This window comes from Athene cunicularia, assembly GCF_003259725.1.
Source record: "Athene cunicularia isolate RWA chromosome 7 unlocalized genomic scaffold, athCun1 chr7_part1, whole genome shotgun sequence".
Lineage (NCBI taxonomy): Eukaryota > Metazoa > Chordata > Aves > Strigiformes > Strigidae > Athene > Athene cunicularia.
Genome location: NW_020799107.1, coordinates 16,488,605 through 16,508,557, shown reverse-complemented (window position 1 = coordinate 16,508,557; position 19,953 = coordinate 16,488,605). Strand labels below are relative to the sequence as shown.

Below are 19,953 nucleotides of genomic sequence, written 5' to 3'. Positions count from 1 at the left end.
TAATAGCGAATTCCAGTTCTGGTTTACCAGCTAATGATTCATTAACACTAGAAAAAATGAAAACATTATCATTGCTCAAAGAAAGGGAATAATTCCTTCTTATAAGAGTGATCTAGAAAACACTCTCTAATAATACATAGTCCCTCCGAAAAAAGTGTGAAAAGCTCTGATATGATAATCTAAGAACATTACAGAAATTGACATTGCCTGCATCTTTATGGGTCAGTTTAAATTTTTCATTTGGCAAAGGAAGGATCCAGTGTGTAACAGCAATGAAAAAGTTACATGAAATACATATAGGAAGTATCTGTAGGACTAGCCTCTTAGTGCTTAACTCTGAATTCATTCACATATGAATCACTCTACTTTATATTTTCCTATTTATTCAGTACAGCCTTTTTAAATAGTGACTTTTTTCTTGATTTTGTATTTTAGCATGTTTCTCACTGAAATGGAAATATGAACTCTGGTTTTACATCATCAGAATCCCAGTCTAAAAAATGACACATGTTCACACATACAACAGCATCTACCATGACCAGTAGGTGCAATATTTAGAGTTATATTGACATATTTATCAGAGATCACCATTTCTACCTAATTGTTCATTATAACCTGAAATGTTTTTTTCTATAGCGATTAGAATGTTAATAGCGCCAATACCCACATTCTTACATTTGGGTTATATATCCTCACAACCTGTTTTGCTTTTTCATTTTTCCAGGGGAAATCTGGATATAAAGGAGAGAAGGTACTACTTTTAGTCAGAACTTCTACTTACATATAGACATTGACGTTAATATTATTTATTATGTATAGTTCCTTATTTCTTATAAATGAACAATATCATCTTATTAGCTGCTGCACAAGCTCTAATAGAAGATGTGTTCCTTCCCCAGTGAACTTACAGCACAATTACTGTAATATATCATGAATAGAATTACATTTAGGTTTTCAACTAAACCACCCAAAGAACAAGGATTATATGTTCCATATACCTCATAAATATTTGTTTCTTTTACTTTCCAGGGTGAAAGAGGTGAATGTGGAATCCCAGGGATAAAAGGAGATAGAGTAAGTATCCACAAAGTTGTTATGTTTTCAGGAAACAGTTAAAATACAGAAAAACTACAACTCCCTCAATAACAACCATGGTGATGCATTTAAGGCAAATATTAATTCTAAGGCTGAGGGACATTAACAACTGACAGTTTTAAAAAATGAGATGAGCAATTCAATAACTTTCAGTAACTTTTTACCATTTTCATTAACTTTCTCAGCTCCTTCTATATTTTCATGTAATTTGTCTTAAGGCCCAAGCCTAAGCCTGTTTATAACAATGGCAAAACTCGACTTAAATAGAGTCAGGCTTGAAGCAGTAAGCAAAGGGAATGAGAGGTGAAAATTAAATCAAGGTTTCTAATACTGATCTTCAAGATTTGCTGTGTAATTGCTGTGAATATATTAAGTGAAACAAACAGGGTTTAATCCTGGATTACCGGTCCTTGATAATTAACTGTTCATTTTTACTCAGTATTCTGATTACCACAGTCCATTTAAAAATACTTACTTAATACCTGCTGGCTGCTGAGCTTCTCTTGATTTTATTTTTTATTTTAATGTAAAGATATCCAAATAAGATACCTTAGTAAAAAGTTACCTAGAAGTGGTTTTGACCAAATCTAAATACACATAAATGTACCCTTTTTTTTGACTTGCCTTTCAGGGTCCTGAAGGCCCAGTAGGCCCCAGAGGAACAAAAGGGCTACAGGTAAAAAAAAAACCCAAACCCAAACAAAAAACCCACACAACTATAAAACCAACAATATCTGGTTCCCTAGGATTCAGAGCTCTGAAATATATCATACCACAACTGTCACAGGATCTTTGAATCACTGAGTTCAAGGCATCCAAAACCTATCTTCTTAAACAGCAAAATTAACAAGAATTTGGAGGAGCAGTCTAGACAAATAAATCATCCTTAGAATTCATTCAGTCTCAAAGACCACAGCAAATACAGTTCCATAAAAGCCAAAATCACTCATTTCCCATTCAGTGCCTTAACTATTTCATTATCACTTACAGAAGTACATGGAAACACCTTAGTCACTTTTCATCCCAATACTCTTGGACAGAAGGCCAAGAAGCTTAGCCCATCACTGATGATTCAGTAAATCATGAATATAGATTAGCTTTAATTGTATTCAAATAAAGGCAGATCAAATTTCTCTCCACTGATTACCAGACCCAGCTCCAATTGAGTTGAGTAGCTGAATCTACACATGCATCAGAAAGCAAAGCTTCAGTTCTGAAATGTTTGTAATTTATATTTCCATGCAGACTACAGCAAATTAAAGACTTATTTTTCAAGCCATGATTGTTATGAAAGCTTGAAAACTCTCATTTAAACCACTCCTGTTTTAATAGGGTCCACAAGGACAATCTGGAGATCAAGGGCCTGAAGGTCTGCAAGGATCAAAGGCAAGAACTGCATTATTATTTCTCTTTCTTAATGTTAAAAGGTATTAATACAGCATCACAACAATAATGCTTTTATCCTTATACCCCATACCCTTCTTGTAGGCAATGCAGTTTAATGTGACATTGCTAGCAAATCATATACTCTTTGTATTCTACAAGGTTCCTAAGAAAAGTCTTCATCTGCTCTTCGTATTTGATTCAGATTCCCAATCACACTCCAGTCTTTTCTCACAGTTAAAATATGGCAGCATCACTGAATATTACTTAGCAGCATTGCATTTCTTCAGTTTTCAGCTTAAAACTATTTTTTTTTCCCTTAGAGCCAATCAGGAATTCTGTTTGGGATCTCAAACAAACTCTTCTCTTGAAACTGTACATTCTCAAGGAGAATTCTATAGCTCAAAATTAGTAGTCCCACTGTTTACTGATGCTCAGCAGAAGATATCCAAAAGTCACGAGGATAAGTGCAATTCACGACACAGTTTTGCAATGGGCCCTCTGAAGGTCAGCCACAGAAATCACCCAATGCTTCACTGCAAGATCCAGTCCCCTCTGTAAACATAAAATACTTTTTTTTGTTTGTTTGTTTGAAAAATGTGTGATTTACATTTATTAAATCTTTAAGGTTTGATGGGTTTACTTGTAAATTCCAGGTATACCGATGAAGATTACTTCATTCTGTGGTTCTGTGATGATTTGCTATCTTTATCATGGAAGATGCAAATAGCACTGGTATTATAGACAATTATGCAAACGGTGTTAACTTCATTAAGAGAGACCACAGATACACTTTGCTTCTTACAAAAACCTTAAACTGAGTAATTCAGCCAAAGCTAATGGGTTCTTCAATTACTGAAAGGAATATTGCTGTGGAGAAAAACTTGAAGATAAATTTATAAAGGACATTATCTCTTTTGATATCTCTCTTGATATCTTCTTTGCACCATATTAAGAGCACCTGCTCACCAACAGTGAGAGTGCAGTTGAGTGTCAAAACTCTTATAACCTACATGAAACGAAACATTCTTCCTTTTGTTTAATCTGGTATCACTCTGTACAGGAAGTATCTATGATCTTAATAAAGGGAATTTTTAAGCACTGAAAGGGTGAATGTACTGTGTAAGACAATGGGCTGAAATTTGGGTTATGTAGAAAATGAACTTACTGAGCTAAATTGATTTCCCTAGACACCAATTTATAAGCAGAACTGTTTCTTTTTTCATTCTTTGAAAAGGGTGAAAGAGGTCTCCCTGGGCCACCTGGCTTGCCTGGAGAGACTGGAATAGGACTGCCAGGCCCAAAGGTACAAGCATCTCTCATCTTCTATATTATATATATTGTAGGATAAGAACGAAGACCAAGACAGCTGAGATAATATACTTGCTGGTACATGAGAAACTTCAAGCCCCAAAATGATGTTTTTATAGTACTGGAAAGGTATTTTGTATGTTGATCAAAACTGGGGAAAAAAAAAAAAAAAAGGTATATTTTAAGTATGTACTTTAAAGGACTTTTTTACAGTAGTTCTTACGCTTGACGTAACTCAATCCAAGCAGTGTATGGCTGAGTGAAAATACATGCATAGGCTTAAAGAAAAATTGTCCTGTGAAAAACAGGCATATTGGTTTAGAGGACTGGCATAAAGAAAACAGAAACATTATGATAGAAATACCGACTTCTTGGAAAAGGACAATAAGTTATACATAATGTACTAGGAATACTTATTGGGAATAATCTGTTTAGATTCAACATTGTCTTCTCTCAAATGCAGAATTGAGGCTGTCCTCTAATTCTGTGAAACTGCACCAGTTCAATGTCTGTTGGGCCTTGTATGCTGTATGACTGAGGACACTCAGATTTTCTCAGTCATTCCTGTATTCTCCATCAAGTATTTCAAGCACATGATGTCTGATGAGTTGTTATATGCTGCACACATACAGATACCTAAATCAGGCATTTTCAAAATTCATCTTTGTTTGAAGGGTGACACCGGTTTGACAGGAAGACCGGGCCCTGTTGGCCCACCCGGAGTTGGTGAGCCAGGACTTATGGTATGTCTATTTTTCATTTGGGGAGAGGGAAGTGGGACAAAAAGAAAAAATTCTCAGTGCTTCCCTGTTAAAAGGTACATATGTGTTAAATAATACCATCTCTTTTCTTTTTTCCACTAGTTCTCACTCTTATACATACTACATTGTCTGACTTCCATTTCCTTTAATAAAATGGAAATGTTTCTAACTCCTTAACTTTTCTAATTATCTTAGTCCCCAAAACAGCTATGAAAAAATAAGGCCTTATGCAAAACCACATAAATATTTAAATAATCTGTCCCCTGATAGATTCAAATCCACATGGGGTAACTTCAAAGTTGACTGCTTTTCAGTATTATTAGAAGATTAACATCAGCATGGCTTTGAGGTAGAAACTCAATTTCAACAACTGTAACATTAGAAACAGTCATACCTAAGCAACCTCCATAATGACATTCAGATTGAATAAGTGGTCCCAGATAACAATTACCTTCACTGGAGATAACAGAGGGAGAAATTTAAAAAGAAGTTTTACATTCAGAATTTATAGTACCTTTGGCTCTGAAGTCTCTTCCTTCTTTTCCTTCCTTTGCTCCTCCTGGTAGTTGTAAACTCAATCTCTTTGTGGTAATTCAGAAAATCTGTACACCAATTTTATGGTTGCTTTTTTTGAAAGCATCAGCACCTTTTACTGAGCTATTTACAATACAGCAGACTCAAATTCATATCTCATCACCTGGATGAAAGACCCCTAGTGCAACCATGAGAGAGATTTTGTGCAACTTTTTCCCAAGTAGCTTTTGTCCACTGAGAAGGAAGGATTTGTAATAATCACTTCAAAAGAGGTGCTCACATGAAAAACAGAAAGATGGTTTGGTAACTGAGCTGACCTCAAACTTGTTTGAAATACGCTGCTGGAGAGGAGGGAGTTCTTGTTGAAGAGCCCAAAGAAAAGAGCATTCATTACTAATAAGGCCAGTGGTGACAGTCAGCTGAAGTGGGGCAGCAATGTTTCCTGACTCTCCTCAGTGACAGTATAGAGAGAAGAGCCCCTCTGTGAGGAAGAGGTGCCTGTGATGTGCACCTTTGTTAGCCACAACAGCTGTACTAGTATAACAGAAGATTCTGATTTTAAAAAATATACTCAATATGTTTTTTAAATATAAAGTGTATTTGCTTCAAAAGTTCTTTTTCTTTTTATAGCTGAATGCAGTATAATTAGCTTTACCTAAGAAATAGGCATAATTCTAAAGCTCCGTGCAGAAGAATATTGAAGCTATGCAGAGCCAAATCTACCAGCATTCTGTGATGTGTGTGTCATCTCAAGGAATAAATCAGAAGGAAAAAAAACAGATGCAGGAAAACGCTGTGAAGTAGGCTCAATATGTACAGGTTTTGGACTTGCATTTAGTGAAAGGTTTTAGTTGTATTACTTGCCCCTTGTGCTCCTATCAGATCTGGTTTCAAAAAGAGAAGGGCATGGTGTTATTCTCTTCACCAATTACAGTCAAATCTCTCTACAGCTACATATTCTTCAGTACTACTCTGCATGGTCTTTCATCTGGTTCTCCCTGTCTCTCATGATTATACTGATACATTAATAACGATTAGTAACAATTTGTAAACCAAACTGAAGTTTAGGAAGTGAAGATTTCAAGAGTGTAAAGAATATGAATTTCAGCAATATAACCTGTGATTCATAAGTAACCAGAAAAGTAAAACTGTCTGCCTTGTTATTGCTACAGGCCAGAATGTTCAGCATTTATTCACTGAGAATATTGTATTACTGTATTATTTTTAACAGGTTATAACTACACCAACATTTAAAGATGTGCTTAAAACTGACAATGATATAGAACATGCAGCTGTTGATTTGAGTGATTAATACATATTCTATACCATTTCAAATTTACGTTAACAGGGGCCTCAAGGACCGCAAGGTGTTCAAGGAGAAAGAGGTTCACCAGGAGAAGGGCTTCCAGGAGCAAAGGTACAGCCATCGAGGTGTTTTAAGATCAGAGCAGCACCATTAAATGAGTGCATGCCAAAACAAGTTCATAGCAGCCATGGGAATCTGAGAAAGTAGCTTGTAAATTAATATTGAAATTTGGCATCAATTAACCTGATATATTTTCATAGAATTCAGTTGGTCCAAACATGACTTCTAGTCACAGCTAGCCTTTGGGGCCTGTAAAGCTGATATTTAATTCACCTGATGCTTGATTTGTGGGATCTAAGCCTGGAAAGAATTCAAGCTATAATTTTAAAACAGCCTCAAGCATCTGACTTTAAATAAAATATTATAAAAGTGATTCCTAGATGAAAAATTTAGCTTTTTATTGTTGCTTTTTTCTAAATCCTTATATAGAGATAGATCTTTGCTGTCACTAAAGACAGGCTGCTAAGTTTCTTAAATACCTCAGCCACAGGTTTATGCATTTTAGCAGAAGTCTGTGTTCAGTTTGTGGGAAAAGAAAGTTGCTGTTGCTAATTTTCAGATCCAGTGGAAGTAATGACAGTAGTAGTTGCACCTACATGGATGGACTCACTAAAGCCACTGCTAGGTCCTTTTGCTGCCCACTGAAAACAAACTCCCAGGTTGAGATGTCACTTTGACCTTTGGTTACAATAACAAAGTGAGTCAGCTTGTACATGAGCTAAATAAATAATTAAATGGTTTGCTCATGTTTATGCATGCACCAAGGCAGTTTTGGTTGGGAAAACAATAAAATATTGTACTGCAGATGCAGGCCCCAGCTATCCCTTTACTAAAAATCTTAGGATTTTTGCTTAGCACAGTACTATAGCCAGCTAGGTTTAAATCTGACTGCTGCTAGCAACATAGTATCTTCAAACTTCCAGTATATGTTTTATAATATAAATTGTCTAACCTCACTGTTGTATTTGCTTAGCACATCTCATGCATTAAAACAAAAAAAATTATTTGAAGAAAATGCATTTAGAAATCATTCCATTGCCACTGAAATAACAAATCATGTGGGAAGAAACACTACAATAAGTAAAGCACAGATTTTACTACAAGCTCACAGTTCAGTGAAAAGGAAAATGAAAGCATGTATCCTAAAGCATCAGGAGTACAGAATGTTATTTTAGACAGAAATCCACATAATTTCAGTCAAAGTGAAAATGATGGAATTGGTTACTAGGGAGAGAAAAGACCTGTCTGAGGCATAACTTTATTGCCTTGGGTGATTCTGTGACAATTTATGCAAGCTAACAATCTGTCTCTACATGTTTTATTAACAGAAGTACAAGAAAGCACAATATACATGTCCTTATTAGTAACCTGCATTTTCCCCAAGACCACCGTTTTGTAAATAAACATTTAGAAAAAACACGACATTAACAAATAGACTTCTACAACAATACAGTTTGGACTGATCTCTATTCTGGCAAAATTCTTAGTGAGAGCCATATCCTCATTGCCACACTTTAATGAGATTAACCCATGAGACAAACGAGCAGAATTCAGCTTTCAGTTAGTCTCATTACTCAGCTCTGCTGACATTTAAATCAGTTGTGGTTTTGCCATTGATTTTAGGGAAAGCAGGACAGGACATTAAGCAATCAAGGTGAGCAGAAAGATAAAAAGAAGCTTGTTCAGCTCTTTCACCAACAATTTCAAACTGCAGAGCAAGCTCATTTGAAAAGGTGACCTCTGTTATCCTGGAAAACAGATCCAGGAGCTATTTTCCGGTTCTTCTCATTTTGATTTTCATGATGACAGAGCAAACAGTGTCTCTAGTTACTTCAGAGTGTGTTTCCACAGTTAACAACATATTATTTTTTCATGTAGGGAGACCGTGGTTTTGATGGACCAAAAGGCCCTCGTGGGCTTCCAGGCATCAGCATAAAAGGTGAAAAGGTGAGCAGTAAATACACCAGGGGATTAACAAAGTGCCAATAAATCTACATAACACAGAAAATGCAGGGTTGATATTCACTACAAAAGGTGTAATGAGGCAAGCAATCTACAATAGGCCCTGGATAATAAGGTATTTTGTAGGGAGATTTATGCCCAGTAAACTCTCCCAACCTATTTTAACATCTCTTCATATTAAAATAGGAAATTTTACAAAAAGAATTTGATTCTGTGGGAAAGTTAAGGTTGAGAAAGGGAAAAGGAGACTAGCAGTTGTTTGCAACTGAACCAGCATGTATGAAAGATAAAAGGTCAGATTCCCAGCTTCACTGACTTCAGGAGAGATTAAGTCAATGTGTACTAGGATGGGAGCTGTCCCAGATTGTTTCTGTATCTTTACTCAACTAAGTATTTGTACTTTGTTTGCCAGGGTGAATTTGGTCCTCCTGGTTTACCTGGGCCAATTGGATTACCTGGAATTGGAATTCAAGGAGAGAAGGTGCAGAGTATCACTTTCGCCTCACCCCACACTTAAATGTGCAGTAACAGAGAATATTTTACTTTTAATAATTACTTAACTAATCTTTTCAGGGAGTGGAAGGCCCAAAAGGACCACCTGGCTCTAGAGGGCTACCAGGACAGGGAGTACCTGGACCAAAGGTTAGGGCATTTTCTGAAGTATAAGCTACTGTGCTGTTTTTACTGTTATGTTTCCTGATTAAGAAATGGTGTGTCTCTATCCTTACACTTGTTAAAGTGCTGAACAGCAATCTTAAGTATTGACATAGCTGCAGGAAATTATTCTCTTTATTAATATTATTAAACTGTACAGTAGATCCTACTCCACTGAAAAGCCTTGATAAAGCACTGCCATTAGCTATCTAGTTAGGTTTTGACTTGGCTCACCACAGAACCTTTGAGTTATTACATAACAGACAGTGAGCTGCCCTTTGATACATTTCCATAAAAAGGGTTGTCTGCCTTGAACCTGCAGTTCCATCATATCAGGTGCAGTGAATCATTTCCAAAAAGTAGTTAAACTTAAAACAGAAGACCAAAATTTCAGTATCATTTTTATCCTCACTGTACTGTTTCCATTCCAGAAAAATACATACATACTTTACAAATTGGCTGACTTCCTTGTATTTCTGCCTGTTGTCTCACCTGACACTGTATTTACTGTATCTAGCAGTTAAGAATGGTCCACAGTATAACGAATATTACCTTTGCTGAAGGAAAACAGAATAATTTAGCCTTGACTGATTCGCAAAATGCAGAATTGTTAATGAAAGATACCACCCTTGAAGTGTTTGGAATGGAGATTTAAGACAATTTTCTGAAAGAGGTGACAGATAAAGTTCTGAATGACTGAAGGCTATTAAAGCATAGAATAAAGAACTAGAGATATAAGTGGATCAAGGATCCATGACAGGTAAAGTATTCTGTAACATCAGAGATCACCTCTTACATTTTGAGCGATTGTGAAAGGATTATGCTTTACCACTGGTAAAAAGACAGATAAGGGTGAATTGTCTGTGGGTATCAGATAAGCTCCTGAAATATCAGCTAGTTTGGTGGGAAATACTCACAAGGGACATATAATTATAGATTTGCAGCATTAATCATTTCCAGCAACAACTTTTTTGTAGCAGTTCAAAACATGCTGCAGATTCCCAGTCTTTGTGACCAAGGGTTTAACATGGCGTACTAAAGACAATATCACACTAATCTTTCTTCAAATATAAGAAATGAAGAAGATGTTTTTCTATTCTTCCATGATAACACTGTCAAAAAATAATTCCTACTTAAGGGTGAACAAGGCTTGCCAGGAGAGACTGGAGTGCCAGGAGAAAGAGGTATTGGAGAACCTGGTTCTAAGGTACATTGTTAATAGAGGCATTTATTTATTTATTTGTTTGTTTGTTTGTGTTTCCTGAGTATCCTTTCTGTAGGCACTTAAAAATACGTTTAGACATAAAATTTAGGTTCCTAGTCTTTAAAATTTTTAACACAGACTTTCAATAACCTCCAGAAATGGGAACATGTACAAAAGTCGTAAGATTTTATTGTTACTGAAAATTTCCATGTGCCAGACCCATGCTCAAGTCACTGTTGCATACAGCTCACCTACAGCTCTGTGCAGAAAACCATCCAGAATATTAAACAGTTGCCAGAACTCACGGTCCCCAGCATAAGCTAAAGTATAGCCAGAGCTGGTGAAAAAAAGCACTGAATAGTGCTTATTGTGCTGGTCCTTCCCTTGTCACACAGGATAGGATGTAAACAAAGCAGCAGCTACATACTCACACCTTCACACGGGAAACAAGCTGTGCTACTAGGCAGAAAGCACGGTTGCTTAGAGAAGAAGAAGCTGTAACCACATTATCTTAGTGCTAAAGTGACCAAAATATTAACCAGTCTCTATGTCATTAACAGCCAGATTATCATTAAAAATGGGAATAGATGAAAAAGTACTTTTGTGATAGTGGAAAGGCACAGGGCTGTCCTGGTTTTATTCTTTTGTTAGGGATCTGGGACGGGTTGGAAAAGGAAAGAAATTGTTCGATTTCTTTAATTTCACAAAATATGGTAATGCTGAGTAAACCCATTTGAGCCCACATGATCCCATTTAATCTAAAACCAGGTCAGGACTTATATAAATTAGAACCTTTATATAAATATGTCAATCATCATGTCACAGTCAGCTCTATCTGATGTTTACTTCAAATGCTGCCACAATGAAATGATGGGATTACTTTTTAAGAATGAGCTGGAGTGTCAATAGCTAATAATATTAATTGCATAGATAAAATCCACAGTTCAAACAATCATATGGAGGACAGTTCCAGATACATGAGAGTTGTCTTTATAAAAAAAGGCAAGATATGGGTTCCTATGCATTAATGTTTGCTACAAATATACATACAGTTTAGTAAATATTTTAAAATAGATTTCCTTGATTCAGAGAAAAAATAGTACCAAGTCTGCATTTAATAGAAGGACTTACTTTTTATTGATGTCAGGGTGAGCCAGGCCCTTCAGGACTGGCAGGTTTGCCTGGTCTTCCAGGAGAAGATGGAGCCCCTGGACAAAAGGTTGGTTCATGTCTGTCTGCAGTCTACCTGCTTCCCACCAAACATTCCTACTGTTCTCTCTACTGATACCTATAACCTAGAAAAGAGTGTTCATGGACAAGAGGAAAAGTAGCACATTTTTCAGTGAAAAAAATTCTCTTTCAAACACACCTTTATTGGGAAAAAATTTTTGGGGGGGTGGGGTGTCTTATCTTATTTACAGTTGTTGGGGTTTTCTAATCCACCAAACACCCTGCAACTGAGAAGGGAAACCACTGAAATGGCTACAGGCAACCTTTCATAGCCTTCCTAGAATTAGAAACCCTGTATTAGATTTTAAAATTATATACTTAGAGTTTTACAATGGTTGCTTCTGAATATGGGAAGAAAATCCTGGGCCCACTGACACCAGTGGGAGTTTTGCTTTGACTCTGAAAGGTCTATGATTTTAATGAGCAAGTGAATGAAGAGTTGTTCTTGCACCATGTCTGTGCAGTACTCTGAAATGCTGCTTTGATTTTTCTGTTCAAGGGTGAACCAGGGTTACCTGGTCTTAGAGGTCCTGAAGGTGCTCCAGGGATTGGAATACAGGGGGCAAAGGTGAGTACTTCTTACTAAAGGTGACATTCAGAACTGTAATGTTCCACGAATAGGTTTGTCAAAGCCTTCTCTTTTTGGTCTGTTAAAAGTAACAAAAAAATATACCTCAAGGAGTAGGTTTCTAAACTATTAGTTTAGTGCTTCTAAAAGTGGTTAACTGCAGAGTATATTTCAGCCCCAGCCTAAAACAATTTTTAAAGTAACAAAGTTAATAAAAAACGACCCAAGACATCTTTTTTCCATGCTTTTTTTTTTTTTTTTGGTTAAATGACAGCAGAACAGTTCAATAGCTCACTATTTCCAGTACCTGTGGTAGTCTGGTCCAAGAACTTCACAAAGAGATAACTGGGAATACTACTCCTCTTAGTAGGAATAACTGAGTCAAACTTTTAGGTTCTGGATCTTGTACTGGTCTTCTGTACTGATTCACAGATAGAGAAATAATTCTGGTTTCTCCTATCAGCATCTGCATCCTGTGAAATAGTTGTCCAAGACACTGGACAAGACATACAGAGATTAAATGTCACATAGAAGTGAAATAAAGATATTAAGTATCATGACTGCAAGCAGCTGGAAGGGCTAAAAAATAGTGTAGGAAGGAAAATCGAGGTATCCATCTTTTCAGATTACTTTGATAGGGAATACATGCAGATGACATGATACTGCAATAAAATTAATTACTGTATTGGAACTTTTTCAGAATGAGTCATAGCTGTTTCATTTTTATTGTAATTATTACAGCTTAATAATATGCTTAAATAGCAGTCATCCCTTTACAAACTTTACACTATCTATTCTTAGCTTTTTCTGCCCCGAATTATAAGCTGATTAACCAGAGATGGCATCATGGTCAATTGACTGGCCCTATTTGCCTTTGAATTTTAAAAAAGTACCTCTGAGTGAATGATCTTTTTAGGTTGATTTCTCTTAGATAGTATCAAGTATTACTTAACTTGATTTTGCAACTGCAAGGATGCAATCTTTAAGACTCTTGGTTCTTTTTTTTTTCCACACTATTCACTGGTAAGTCAGTTAATTAACTGGACGACTACTGAGCACAGTTAACTGACTTGCCATTGAAGGCAATAGGAACAGCTCATGTGTAACAGCTATGACATAGAACTTCACTACCTTTCACTTATACCTGCAATTCATTTTCTTTAACACATTCTTAATATTATTTGGTATGTGTGACATGTTTTCTCCATTTTTGTAGGGAGATCAAGGTCAGAGAGGAATACGTGGATTAACTGGACCAACAGGAGTGCCTGGACCTGCTGGAGCTAAAGTAGGTTTATTGTCACATTATGTGTGTAAAACAGCCCCCAAAAGCTGTGTTTTCTTCTAGATCTCAGAAACAACTGTCCCAGAATGAACTTCCTTCTAAAAAAAATAATTAAAAAAAAAAGAAGTTCATCTAAGTCTTCTCTTAGCAAGACACCATGATCCCTATAAACATATGGAAGCATTTTTTTTAAAAAAAAAAAAAGCTTTGCATTTAACATATTGCTTCCCTGTCTGTTTGGAAAAAGTTAGGGGGCACTGAAACTGGTAATTTTATGCTGAAATGTTTGGGAAGATAGTACATATGTGACAGGACTTCATTTGCCCTTACGCTGACTCATGGCCGATATTATTTATGGATTTGGAGGTTCTATTCAAATATTCAGTACTCACTGACAGTGAGAGAAGGGCTCCTCTAGGTTTCTCCTCCAGTTTCTGATTAAGTCTTTTGCTCTTCATACACACAAGAGTGTGTTATTCCACATAAGAGAAAAAATAAAAAGGGGTAAAAAAGTACACTGAAAGAACTATTTAAAAAATCTAACAGAAAAATATGCATGTTTTCAGTATACCTACACAGCTGAGCAGGAAACCTTGAATGCTGGACCAAGTCTCGAATACACTAAGAGAGGGATTTCTAATAGCATATATTTGTTCAGTGACTGAGAAGAATCTCATTTCCAATGAGAAATCAGAACTATGCCCGTTATCAGTTCTTCAAATAGTTAGATTTCACTCCACATACAATAGAATATTAGAAATTCTAATAGAATTTTAATGGAATATCATAAATTGTTGCATAAATGTTTTCTCTATGAGATGCTCATGCCCACTTTTAGAAGAATCCATCATTTTTGCTGTTCCTCCTTCACTGCAGGGAGAGCCTGGTGCACCAGGACGTCTTGGAATGCCAGGCCCTCCTGGAAGAGCTGTGCCTGGACCAAAGGTAACATCCACACTCCAGATCCTAGTGCTTATAAACACAGCATGAAAACTGTAAAGTAGGCCATGCACTATTCATGTAAATAATTTCAGCCTTATGAGGTAAAATAAAATATCTTTCCTATTAACAGAGTTATGGCTCATATCCAGTCTAGTTACCACCATGCCCCGGTATTAACTGTATGCCAGCTTGAGGTGTGGCCTACCTATGTTCATTTCTTTGTTTTGGATAACCTTGGATATCAAAATACTTTTCTTTCTTCTCCTTTTGGTGTTTAATGCTTGCAATAGCAATAAATAGAATTATCTGTTATGTTTGATATATATAAATTTGTACAACAGAAATCAAAAAACACAGTCTGTGATTGGTGTTTAATAAAATACATAACTAGAATATATATTTTCTTCATTGCAGGGTGACATTGGGCTACCTGGTCTTGCTGGACCAATTGGAGAACCAGGTTTTGGGCTTCCTGGGGCAAAGGTAACTCCTAAATTGGTAAACTCATTTCTGTAGAACTGTAAAATAAAGCAGGTTTCCAGTGAAGCCACAGCAAATTGCTTAGGGTGGCCAAGTGTCCCACAGTTCTTAACAATGTATGTCATACAACACTGACAGAGTATAAGGATTTGCAGAGCCAGAAAACCATGGATGGTCAGTCTTCCAGGCTTCATGAACCATAAACTTTCACATGGCAGAGAACCAGGAGAAAAATGACTAGTTTTAACTGATGAAGAGTGAATACAGAGAAAAGACCTGATATATGTGCTTAAAATGACTGGTTTTAACTGATGAAGAGTGAATACAGAGAAAACACCTGATTTATGTGCTTACAATAGCCTACCTGTCAAGCACAGTTAATTTTTCTCAGCCAGGCTCCTTTGCTTCATTCCTGATTTTGACACAGGGTAATCCAGACTCCAAAAAGATCTCAAAACATTGGCCAGAGTGGCAATGTGAGAAGAGATGTCTTAAGCAGTGGAAGAAGAACAAGTAGCTAATCTCTAAGGAGTTCTCTCTAGCACTTCTCTACTATTGCCTCAGTGTTACCTAGATTCAACTTTTGTAAGCCAGTCTTCATTTCAGGGCTGATTTTGTCTGAACACCAAGAAACATGGGACATATAAACTTGTGTTTCTTAAAAAAAAAAAAAGATGCTGCCCCCCACCCCCTTTTTTTTTACTTAATGAATTTGACAGTCCTTTTGAGAATAGCCCTTATCCCTTGTTCTTTGAATGAACTGAACACAGTTAACAGAAGCATGAGAAACATGTAACAATCTCTATCCCTTTTTGATCAGGTAGTGGTTTTCAAGATCCTTAAATTTATTTTCATCAGGAGAGGATGATAATGGAATTAGGTACTTTTCTGGTACAGTCCACTTAATTCAGAGAACTGCATGTTGTTCTATTTCTGGGAATCCATCAGGAATCAACCAACAGGAAGCAGGTTCTTTGCTGAGTTGCAGGTCTCTCTCCCTCAGCCTTGAGCGCCCAGAGCTCTTTCAATCAGCCGACACTGCATGTTTCTGTTACTGTGTTCTTCACTTTTTGCTGTTTCTTGGTATTAGTGGTTTTGCTGTTGCTTCACTCTCAGACACGCATCTGCACTAAGCTGAACATGGTAAAACTCTTTACAGTCTCATTTTTTAAAATTATTTTTGCATGGGGCTTTGCTCACCACTGTTATTCATGCTCGTATTTTAGGTAGCCACATAAACCACCGTTGTCCCCTCCCCTACATCCCTTGTCTCACTACACAAACATACAGCATGTGCAGAACCTATATGGTTTTCCTAATGCTCTGCAGCAGTTTATCTATCTTCAGTTACAAGAATTAACGTAAAGCAGCTACGGAGTAATTCAGTTCCCATACTAGACTTTTGGCTTTTGTCAGTTTGGACTCATTCCCCCAAAGCTGGAATAGTAATCATGATAAAAATATGGTGAATGCGACTGGAGTAATTCCTTCTTACATGTAGGCTACAAATAACAACACAACTTTTGAAAAAGATCCAAATTACTGACTTAAAAGTGAAGGGTCCTGTAAATCCTCAGCACTATTAAATATCCCAGTTTTAGACTAGGATTAATAACCTACAAAAATAATTCACACAGTAAAACACATTAGCAGATAAAATCAATTTACAGTATATTTGCCAAAGAAGTTTCACTGTCATTGAAAGTTTTCTGCTAGCAATTGTATTGGCATTCACCTCAGCTGTCTTTCCTGCCTTCATCAGGGTGACCGAGGTCTTCCAGGACCCCCCGGACCCTTTGGGCCAAAAGGAGATGGTTATCCCGGCCCACCTGTAAGTTTATAGTCCATTTTTTTAATGTGAATTGGGAACAAATAGGTGCTACACCAAAGTGATTAGCCTCCATGGCTGACATGCTAGGAAAGATTTGCTGGTCTAAAAGCCTAAAAATGCTCTTCAACTGTGAAAATGTATTTCAACGTAGAAGGAAAAAGAAATCTCCCTCTGAAATAGTCCCAAGACTTTCCATGTCTTCCGCTCATCCTGATTACACGATGTAACATATTACAAGTGGGACTTCTTTTTTTCTATAGTATCAGTGATGTTTCAATCAGTTTCCTCAATATCTTCATGTAGGATACTGTCTTCTGCCTGACCATACAAAATTTATTTCCAAACAGAAGAATATAGCCCAGATAAGCAGCTGTGTCCATATACATTGGTGTGAACTCAGGGCAATGCTATGTTCCAGAATCACTAAAAAAGAACCTACTATCCAAAAAGCCAGAAGAGCAAACCATCCTCAGTTCTGTTCATTAGGTTGTTGAAGGTGTGGCTTCAAGAACCAATTCAAAGAATTGGTTGATCCACTTTACAGCCCTTTACAGAGGACTTTGCTGGTAGATATGACCAATCCCCACAAAAAGGATACAAAGAGAAAAGGCTCCTTCCTCTCTCCCTTCCTTGCACACATATGCAGTGCTGGCCTTACAGATCTGGTCTGCTCAACACTGTGCTCCTCCAGCCCTAGCCATTACATGCCTGTGCAGTGAGGAAGCCCCAGGAAGATTGCTGGCTGGAGTCAGGGAGTTTGGTGATATACTAGCATTTACTTGTGCTAAAGACAACAGCAAAAGTGCATACAATTGCCACATGGAGGCACAAAAAGTAATGAATGTCAACATGGAAATTGGAATTTGATTTATAGTACTTTCAGATATTTTTGTGCAATCCCATGCAGAATTGCTTCTGCACCTGCCTCTCTGGATCTGACTCCTGTCTTCAAATGCATGCAAGCCTCCTGCATGACATGCAACACACATGCAAATGCCACTGGCACCATTTCTGGCTTATCAGAGTAGAATTCAACCAGTTGTAGACCACAGTGATCCACTAGGAGACAGTATATTCAAGATACTACAATATTAATGATAACAAAAGCATGTAGTCAATATAGCTGTAAACTAAATTAATAATTTGTCTATGCATATAATTTCAGGGCTTGCCAGGCCTTCCTGGGATTCCTGGTGAACAAGGCCCAGATGGAGTTGGACTACCAGGACCTAAGGTAAAGACCTTAATTTCTAGAAGAGTAAATGCATGTGTGTACTCTACTTCATGCAGATATAATTCCTACTCATAAGTCACAGTCAAAATTCCTTTTAAATCCAGCTTTGACATATTTGTCAATATATAAAAGGTAGATCCCATAGAAGATCTTCAAGCTTCACTTCAGAACTCATCCTGATGCTGACTGCAGGATTACTGGAATTTTACAGGCAGTTGAAGGATTGACTACAGCTATTTAAATATGCCTAGTGTCTCTTAAAAGGACATACCCCCTTTTTCCATTAACCTCAACCCCCTAGCTGTCTGAAGGCACTGATAGGGAAAAAGCTAGAACGGTGCCAGTGCGAACACAGAGTCTGATTCAACAGACAGGCAGCAAGCAAAAAAATTTTTTTTTTTGGTTTGGGGAACCTGGAGTTCATTTTACAATATGGGAAATGTAATTCCTGTGTAATTTACTGTACATGTCTTGAATATGATTAGACCACTAGCCACCGTTTATCCCAAATAACTTTCTTGTCCTGACTGAAATTTTCACGGTTAGCATTGTTTAGACTTGCACTCTGCTGTTCAGTAATCCTCCTCAATTTGTCCCATTTGAGTACAGCAGATGCTAGGAATTCTAGAGATAAATTAAATTTTGGTATTCACTACTTATTTTTTGAAGTATCAACTTTCAGGGTGATCCCGGTAGTAGAGGACCAATTGGTCTCCCAGGTCCCCCAGGAGAAGGCCTGCCAGGACCAAAAGTAAGCCATTTAAACAATTATGTCTCCCATTGTCTATTTTCTAAAAAAGAAAAAGAATAGTATGAAAATGTGTGATAGTGCATACACATCTACATGTTTTCTGTCTTTACTCTTCACTAGAAACAACTAATCCAACTAATAAGATAACTAAACAATACAGTGTCTCTTGTAGAAAAGAAAAAATGTTTCTGCTGACAGCCATAAACCATGGCCTTCTTCCTATTGCATACAATAAATTATAAAGTGATAATCTTGCAGTGAAGATTGGTGACAAAACATTTAGCTCCTACAGACATTAGCTGCAACTGAGTAGCAAAAATTTATTCAGACCTCACATTGGTTAGAATTAATGGCCTGGCAAGCACATTATCATGTCTTGCCTATACTACTGTTACAATGACAGGCATACTGTTGAGTTATTTTAGAATTAATTCCCCTTTTTTACTGTATAAAGTAAATTAATAATAATCCAATTATGATTATTGACCAATATGATGACCAATCCTTGAAAAAAGGATTACATGTATAATTATAATATACACTGTGACAAAGATCTGGAAATAATTGTAACTATAAAACCCATTTTCACTATGAAACCTCCCAAACTGGAAATTCTTATGCTCCTACAGCTCAGCTTTGTAAGTCTATTAATACAAAAGAACTGTTTTAGAATGTAGATGTAAATGAACTGAACAAGGTCAAATGCAAAGATTTTGCAACAAAATAATGTATTACCTGCACAATGTGGCTTATTGGTCCCAGAGATTTGGTTCATGTTGGCATGAAGGCTAGGTCCAGAGCTAAGCAATGGTGAAGTGCTTCCCCAGCCAGTGCTAGTCCCAAGGACTGGCATGTGCACAGGATCCCTACAAATGACAAAATTGAAAATTTAATGCAGGAATACTGGAATAGCAATATAGGCATAAAATTAATATGGTACTATGTAGGTATTGATTGCTTTCTGTGAATAACATATTGAACTGAAATATTTTCTCTAGAGTTCTTTTAAAAGTTACCTTATAAATTAGCAGTGTTTATTTGCAATGCCACATCAGTATGATGTCTATGGGTCTTACTGTGTAAACTTAATAGTGATGAAAGCTAACACAACAATAATAATCCTCACTTAAATCTTAATTCAGTCCTCAGTGTCCCACCAATATAATCCATCCTTCAATGCAATGTATATCTCCGTCAGCAAGGTGATTCATGTTCAATGAGCATTAAGCCCTGCGTGACTCCTTTGAAGTATAAACTGGATTTTAGTAATCTGATAAAGGATAAAAAGATTCTTTGTCAGCTAGAGCAATCTTATCCACGCTGCTTATAAAAGGACACCAATTTGGTAGTGAATAGACAGGA

The 19,953-nt window shown here is 36.8% G+C and overlaps 1 protein-coding gene and 1 long non-coding RNA gene across 2 annotated transcripts in view; one reads left to right on the top strand and one right to left on the bottom strand.

Moving 5' to 3' along the window:
- LOC113482112 (collagen alpha-1(XXVIII) chain-like) overlaps window positions 1–19,953 on the top strand; it is a 34,093-nt gene that overhangs the window by 6,277 nt on the left and 7,863 nt on the right. The window contains exons 7-25 of the mRNA XM_026852452.1: window positions 725–751; window positions 1,030–1,074; window positions 1,727–1,771; window positions 2,428–2,481; window positions 3,716–3,784; window positions 4,464–4,532; window positions 6,433–6,501; window positions 8,329–8,397; window positions 8,825–8,893; window positions 8,986–9,054; window positions 10,205–10,273; window positions 11,418–11,489; window positions 12,000–12,068; window positions 13,285–13,356; window positions 14,230–14,298; window positions 14,710–14,778; window positions 16,538–16,606; window positions 17,772–17,840; window positions 18,523–18,591. Of these exons, the coding sequence (XP_026708253.1) occupies window positions 725–751; window positions 1,030–1,074; window positions 1,727–1,771; window positions 2,428–2,481; window positions 3,716–3,784; window positions 4,464–4,532; window positions 6,433–6,501; window positions 8,329–8,397; window positions 8,825–8,893; window positions 8,986–9,054; window positions 10,205–10,273; window positions 11,418–11,489; window positions 12,000–12,068; window positions 13,285–13,356; window positions 14,230–14,298; window positions 14,710–14,778; window positions 16,538–16,606; window positions 17,772–17,840; window positions 18,523–18,591 (1,212 nt within the window). The remainder of the gene's footprint in view (window positions 1–724; window positions 752–1,029; window positions 1,075–1,726; window positions 1,772–2,427; window positions 2,482–3,715; window positions 3,785–4,463; window positions 4,533–6,432; window positions 6,502–8,328; window positions 8,398–8,824; window positions 8,894–8,985; window positions 9,055–10,204; window positions 10,274–11,417; window positions 11,490–11,999; window positions 12,069–13,284; window positions 13,357–14,229; window positions 14,299–14,709; window positions 14,779–16,537; window positions 16,607–17,771; window positions 17,841–18,522; window positions 18,592–19,953) is intronic.
- On the bottom strand, window positions 671–19,452 carry LOC113482118. Its single transcript, XR_003398781.1, has 4 exons — window positions 19,327–19,452; window positions 12,376–12,541; window positions 11,402–11,565; window positions 671–731 (listed from the first exon to the last, which is right to left on the bottom strand). It is a non-coding gene; the product is annotated as an uncharacterized LOC113482118 (long non-coding RNA).